At 45.3% G+C, this 7808-nt stretch overlaps 1 protein-coding gene across 2 annotated transcripts in view; it reads right to left on the reverse strand.

Annotated features, from left to right (window-relative positions):
- Window positions 1-7552, reverse strand: part of grm2a (glutamate receptor, metabotropic 2a) — a gene marked incomplete at its 3' end in the record, with an annotated part of 63208 nt that extends 55656 nt beyond the window's left edge. Inside the window, exon 1 of one of the 2 annotated variants that reach the window (XM_084445195.1) lies at window positions 7145-7552. In XM_084445195.1, coding sequence (XP_084301321.1) covers window positions 7145-7549 — 405 coding nt within the window. In that variant the 5' untranslated portion in view covers window positions 7550-7552. The remainder of the gene's footprint in view (window positions 1-7144) is intronic. The other variant, XM_084445196.1, reaches the window with a different exon arrangement.
- Between the last annotated feature and the right edge of the window lie 256 nt (window positions 7553-7808).

Consider the following 7808-nt stretch of genomic DNA (forward strand, 5'->3'; position numbering starts at 1 on the left):
CCTCACCTTAATTTGGCATAAGCAAGGTAAAAAGATAATATGATTATTAATCTAAGACATCATATATTCATGACTGAGTGGGAAAAAAAAACCTCTTTGTTTTAGAAGAAAACCCTTAAATTCAAATTAGAACCAACAGATTATGTATCAAAATATTCCAAATAGTCAATGTCAATGGCACAGACATCATTAAGATCTTGAATTGAATTAATAGTAAATTTAACTTTTTCTATCATTATTTAGGCAGCATAGGCATATCTGGAACAGCATTTAAACATACACTTAAGAATATTTAAAAAATAATAACGATGAAGAACATACAACTGAAAACACACATATTTGAGAATATCCAGGATCTGAACTAACCGAACAGCAGATATAGCCAGTATTCTCTCTAAGGGAAGTCTATTTTGTAGCACAATCTTTTCCATGTAATTTACTTCTGTAGCTAAGGCTGAAATTACTTGGTATTGTGCGATCATGTGTCATGCGTTCATGAGAGAAATAATATACTGAAACTAAATTGAAAATTCGAGACAGCTCTATGGTGTCTAGTTTGATTGCTGATGAATTCCCTGCATTTGAGTGTGATCAATCTTCTTAATCCTGGACATTACATGAGCAAGATAACATTCATATGACACTGTTGCAATTTAAAGTTGAATACGCTATTTCCCTATAGCTCAAAAATACGCCATTTGGAATGGCTCTCTGAACCTTAATTCCACATCTCATAAATCTGCTCGCTTTTCAAGTTCAGCCCTGTGGATGCAATTCTGTTAGGCTTCATTTTGATACTTGGTTGATGTAGTTAGGTGCATAGCAGTTAAACACAGTTAAACACAGTCCCCTGAGAATAGTCCGGAACAGCTTCTACAAAGATCAACTTTATAATTATGAATTTTCAATACTTCTATACCCACTCTAAACTAAACTCCAGTCACAGTTTCAACAGTATAACCTGGAAATCTCTGTTGCTTTCAAATCTTATATATGCAGAATGTAGTATTTTCCATTCATCTTCGTCTCAACAGTCAAGTGGAGTGCAACATTCAAATAGGACAAACGCTTGTCCATGTTGCCATAACGATCCTGAGAAGGAGGTGACAGGCAAGGTCACTTCTTTCAATAGCTCCTCCTCAGAGGAAGCCACAGTGTGGCGGCCCATGATTGTGTTTTGCTGAAGTGGTGGTCAGAGTTGTCCTCCTGACAGCAATGAGGAAAAGTAGTGCGTTATTCTTTGTCTGATTTCTCATCTGAGGAGACCAGAGAGTGAGCTTTCGCCCTGGTGGTGACACAGGATATTGCATCTTGGTTGTTGGAATTCTCAGGCCGGGTGGCCTCGTCCTGGTTTGGAACCAGCCTGCAGTGGCTGGCGTGTACCCGCAAAGTCCTCTCTGCTACGTCTGAGTTAGCAGCAGGAACTGGTACGGGCCCAGCCAACGGGCACTCTGGTTTCAGGTCTCTGCTCACAACCCATTGGCCTGGTTGGAAATGATGCAGGTCGGCTCTCTCAGGTCGGCAGACCTGTGAATCCACAGATGAGACAGCATAGACAAAACAGGACCGGACCGCAGCTTTTAGCAGCGGAGTTAGCAGCCATACTGGACACAGGATCAGAGGTTTCAATTTTCATTAGCAACAACCAGTTAACTTGATAACATCCTTTTCTCCCCCTCTTTTTTGAAACATGATCTGGTCAGTGTGCTAATTTGAAAACATAATGAAAGCATGGAAGATGCAGTATAGGTTATGCTAACTATGAAATGAGCATTCATTCAAAATCAGAGTGAGAGGAGAATATCTGAGAGGTTTGAGCGTGGCTTAATTGATCTCGTTCAATATGTTGAGTCATGTCTCTCTGCCTTCTGGAGGAGGAAGCAGAGTTAAGAACAGTGCATCTTTGAAATGCACGGTCAACAGTTCAGTCTTATTAAAGCAGCAGCCACGCTGTGTGTAGGTGCGATGTAAAAGATGAATAGACACAACATGCCGGATATGGACAAAACTGTGTGCGCAGTGCTACTAGGTGTAAAACAGCGTCAGTGGTAGTTGCCACTGGTTTCAAGTAGGACCCAAGTCCTTTTAACAGAGTCAAGTCTTTTTAGTCAGAAATACTTAAACAGAGTGCATTAGTCATCGTCAAAACCAGTCGGGCTCGTCATTCCATGTAATCTTGTCAAGTGGAGCTAGCTTTTGTCTAATGAGGGTTATGTCTGCTAAATCAGGGATAGACTCTGCAGTAGTCTATTTCCAAGCAGTGCCTTTGTTTATTTATCATTATTAATTGATCAAGGTAATTAACCTGCTCACGCACCAATTAGATTTAGTTCTTAGAAATTCTATGGCCATTTCCTAAAATAAAACAATACATCCGTATCATCAAACCATGAGCCCTTGTTTCTAACAAGAAATTGTTATTCAAAATAATCATTTAAAAAGGGGAGCGCCAACACATTATGTAAAACAGCGCCCTCTAATGGTGAAAACAAAAATTCCCTTAAATCAGGGTGAACAAATGGAAAAAAATGCATTACTCAAACCAAAACAATAAATAAATAGCTCCATATGGGGTTCTCAAACCATGAACAAATATAATTTATCTAAACCGCTCTCAAAAGAACACTAGGGGTGTTATAAGTTGAGCTCAATTTCAATAACCACATTTCTGCGTTTGAGGACAGAGGGTTATGAGCACGCTTAGGACGTGATGGTTCCTTGGGTCTGACAACCACTTGGTTACTATTCTTAAATTTAGCCTAGATCATATCTATCTCTTACCCACAGTCAGTTGGGCAACGTGGGGGTGAGGCGTTTGACCAGCGTCCCCACGAACCAAGGTGTCAGCCCATATAAATGGGAATTCGGTTACTCCGGTTGTATCCAAGTCTTGGAGTAGCCTCCATCACTCGTCCCGTGCCTGTCTCTCCTCTGTAAACAAACTTCAGAAATAATACGTGACACATTTATTTTACCATTCAGCTGTCTCTGTGGGCCATCAGACTCACAGACAGAGCTGCATGGGCAGTTTACATACAATAAAAGACAGACAAAATAAAAGACATTTCAATTTCTCACCACTCTTGTGGGTAACACCAATTCTTAGAAATTATGCGCCGGAGGCACATAAACATAACAAAATAAATCATAGACCGCAGTTTTGATAAATTGGAGTGATGTCTTTTCTTTTTTTTTTCAAGAATATGTATCTGAGCATATTAAGTTAACATGACAATACAGTGAATTGAGGTTGAAGTTAGCATCATCTAACACAACTTTAAGTGGCAGTAATTTCAAATTATTAAAATACTTGCGGTTCCAACCGGTTTGGCATTTATCCGGTAGTCCAGGAACGTCAATTCTCTGTAAAACTCAAAACCAATGAATGTGCATCTGAAATCAGTAAAACATGAAATCTTAAACAAAACAAAATTCTCAAAATTGGGTTGTCAGACAAATGTATCAGACTAATATATTGGCAAATATGAATGATTTTTCTTTTTTCTCTTACCTCTACCCTCCCCCCCCCCCCCCCCCCATGTCACGTACACTCTCACTCTCCCTAGAATGGGAGAGGAACCAGAGGGAGGTGTCTCAGAAGAGTAATACCCTAGGGGGGGCGTTATTTCAGACATCCCTGTTTGGGGTAAGGGTATGTAGCAGCCGTAGAGATGACAGTTGGTCGAACAACAGGAAGGGACGTTTGGACAGGAACAACGGACGTGGCCTGAACCAACAAAACTGTTTGGATAGGTGTCACAACAAGGAGGGGCCAGTATTGTGGGGTAGGTTGAAATAGTTTACATCTGCTTAACAAGGGACATGGCCTGAAACAACAAAACTCTTGTTTGGATAAGAGGTCAGAACAGGAAGAGGCCTATCTGTCCCTTCACTTCTCACACACATGCTTCAGTGCACTAAAAATAACTCCCATTTTAAAAGAAAATATGAGAACAAACAATGTAATAAAAAGTTACAGAAAAAAAACTAAACACGTTTAGTCAACCAAATTACTGCTGTGCTGAGAGATACTTGTTTGTTTTTTTATCCTGTTATATATTTTTTTCCCAAGATGGCAGTCATCAGAAGCCAAAATGGTCGACCCTCAAATGGAAAAGAGGAACAGGAAGTCTCTCTTTTTTTTTTCTTTTTTTTTTCCACACAAGCAGCAAACCAGGAAGTTAACCACGTGTGCACAGAGTTAGCTAAGCACGTGGGCTAATCAACATGTGTAACCAACCACGTGGGCGAACTAGCTAGCACAGGAAAGCTAATCAGTGAACCAATAGCACAAAAACCAAAGCTAACAGAAATACAAGATACGTAGCTTGGAGCAGAATTAAAAGAACAAAGGATGAGCACAAGAGTGCCGTAGAAATACCAAAATAACCCCAACACTGAACACAAAACAAAGCCAGCACAACAGACAGTTAAATGCAAAACCAAACCGTAGCATGTACAGAAGTTTAACACTAAACAAAAACCCAGGATCTGAAATCCCAAGACAAGACAAACAAAATGAAACAAAACAAGGCCTACACGACTCACTTAGCAAAAGCAAATCACCCGGGGTTTCCCAGTTCTCGAAGTGTAACAGCCACCTCCGTGTCATGCCCTTCACAACAGGAGTAAAAAAAACAAAATAACGAGCCTTAGAACAACAAAAGCCCCGTCGAGTCGCGGCAACCCCACGCAACGCGGATCCCAAAACCAAAAATTCAAAAGAGAAGGCTTTTCGAGAGTAATAACGCTGTGTAGTACTCCACTATTCAGTACTGTAAACGCTGTAAATGCGTCGCAAACAAAAACCTAACCCTGGTTAGTAATAACGCTGTGTAGTACTCCACTATTCAGTACTGTAAACGCTGTAAATGCGTCGCAAACAAAAACCTAACCCTGGTTAATATATAGGGCAGGGAGAACATTAGGCTTTTTAAGCGGGCATGCGGCTCAACAACCGGCTTTAAGAACAATCAGGAAATATATACAACAACCGGTGCGAATAAAACTATTGTCTAAGTTTATCACACAGCTGAACAAACAAAGGGACCACTCTTAACTAGGTTCAAAACAACGTACCAGACTCCAGCAAATTCCAGGCTGACTCGGGTCTCGGGGGAAAACCGCACCAACTAGATGTGTGCGTCCCCGAGATTGAAATCCCCCCGTTCTTTGAGAAAGGAACGTCACGCGTCCGTGAATTCAGCCCAAAACACACCGAAGTCCAGCAGTCGTTCCCATAAGAGCATTTTCGTCGCCATATTGTAAAGGATTTTTTATCCTTATTTTAGTTAGATTGTCAAAGAACACGCTGAGTGGTCGATCAAGCTGGTTTTAACAAAGTACAATAGTTTATTCTATGTTACGATTCTGCAGAAGCGGACCCTCGCACCGGAAGTGATTCCAGGCAAGAGTGAAGCATGGGAGTAGGGTTCGGGGGTTTATACAGTGAAGGAGGAAGTGACAGTTTCAGGGGGAATGCAGGGAAGTGATGTCACACAGGGAGGGATTTGTAGTTCTGACAGACTGATCTATGAGAACGAACTACAAGGTTTAGAATTACAGTCCAGGGGGAAAACAGAACACTTAGTTGAGACTTGAAATTCATTCACACTGCTCCTCAATGGATTATTCATTCTTGATTCTACACCCCCCTTTCTCTGTAAGCTCAGCTTTCCTGCGTACACTGCCCCCCCCGCCCCCCCCCACACACACACACACTCTGGACACACAACAAGCCTTTGAGGCAGCGGAGAACCACAGGGTCCAGGAAGGAGGAGTCTTGTCTGCCTACTATACACACACTGGCTGTCTCTACATAGCCAGGAGGTAGTCCCCTGCTCCAGACGCTTGTGTTAGTGTGTGTGTGAGTGTGTGTGTGTGTGTGTGTGTCTGTGTGAGTCTGTGTGTGTGTGTGTGTCAGTGTGTGTGTGTCTGTGTGTGTGTCTGTGTGTGTGTGTGTGTGTGTGTGTGTGTGTGTGTGTGTGTGTGTGTGTATGGTGAGCAGGCCCTCCCCTGACGAGGTGTGAGAGTTACATCAACATGGCAGTTTACATCAGATCAGGTCCTAATATATATATGAGCCCAATTAGTGTGCCTTTCACAGAGCCAGCGTGAGCCCGGCGAGCCCAAGCCCAAAGAGGCTCCCTGCCCCCCTGCGCTGCTGCTGGGTAATCACGCTGTCACTCCTCATCCTGTCAGAGCGCCCCGACCCCACAACAACATCTGTAGCACGTCTGTCTCCGCCGGTCTCTCCCTGACAAGTGTGAATTACCAAGTAGGTGAGACCAGACGGTCCTGAGTGAAGCCAGGCGGAGCGCCGCGCCGGCAGGTGAACGGTTCCGCCTCTAGAACCCTCACTGGTCTGCCGGGGTTCCGCCTCTGGAACCCTCACTGGTCTGCCGGGGTTCCGCCTCTGGAACCCTCACTGGTCAGGTCTGCCGGGGTTCCACCTCTGGAACCCTCACTGGTCTGCCGGGTTCTGCCTCTAGAACCCTCACTGCTCTGCCAGGGTTCTGCCTCTGGAACCCTCACTGGTCTGCCGGGGTTCCGCCTCTAGAACCTTCACTGGTCTGCCGGGGTTCTGCCTCTGGAACCCTCACTGGTCTGCCGGGGTTCACCTGTCACTCGGCGCCAGGTGGGACTGCTCGCAAAGCTCGAGCTTGAGACTATGGAGAGGGGCTCCTGAGTGATACTGTATGTCATGCCTGTCTTTGTGTGTGTGTGTGTGTGTGTGTGTGTGTGTGTGTGTGTTTGTGTTGCGTGTTTCCGTGTTTCTGTATGTTAATATTCAGAGACTTAAAGTTCATACCTTGTATTTGACATTATACAAAATAGTGTCAGATAGTCGTTGATAATTAATAATTATTTTGACACAGCATACTGTATACCTATAACACACCTACAGTATAACACACCTATACTGTAACACACCTATTACACACCAATAGCATACCTATAACACACCTATAACATACCTATAACACACCTACTGTATAACACACCTATAACACACCTACTGTATAACACACCTATAACATACCAATAACACACCTATAAAACACCTATAACACACCTATAACATACCTTTAACACACCTATAACACACCTATCACACACCTATAACACAACATGAACCTCCTACCTGGATGGAGACGTCGCTGTATGACCCTCCGATGACCCCGGAGATGGCGAGCGGCACGTCGTCGTGGATGGCGTAGGATCCGTCGGGGCACGTGTACTCGCTGTCGTCCACCTTGGTCAGCGACGCCCGCACGAACTCCAGGGACTGCTCCAGGGCGTAGGTGTCCTTGGAGCAGGTGTCCAGGATGTTGGCGCCCAGGTGGATGCCCGGCAGGATGCGCTCGTCCTTGTTGATCTCGTCCAGCGCCAGCAACATGGCCTCCAGCCGCTGGATGCCGCGCTGGGAGTTGATCTTGCCGCAGTCCTCCGCCCCCTCGCCCTTCTGGTGCACGGGGAAGAGCCCGCCGATGATCAGGTCCCCGTCCACCGTGATCTCCTTCTTGGCGTCCGTGGTGTAGGCCGACATGGGCAGCCCGCCGGCGGGGCTCGCCAGCAGGGTGGCGCAAGCCGCGCACGCCCACAACAGGGAGAGGCGGCGGCGGATGGGGCGGGACGGCGGCGGGGGCCGGCGTTGCCCCGCCCCGTGGGAACTCCCCAAAGACGGCGTCATGTCCTCTGGTTGAGAGGATGGCGAGACGGTTCTTCCTCTGGCTCCGGGGTTTCCCGGCTTGTCGCTGTCCGTGTTCAGCTCCGCAGAGGGGGCGGGGTCACACGCCGGCGAGGGT

Source organism: Borostomias antarcticus (genome assembly GCF_949987555.1).
Source record: "Borostomias antarcticus genome assembly, chromosome: 11".
Taxonomy (NCBI): Eukaryota; Metazoa; Chordata; class Actinopteri; order Stomiiformes; family Stomiidae; genus Borostomias; species Borostomias antarcticus.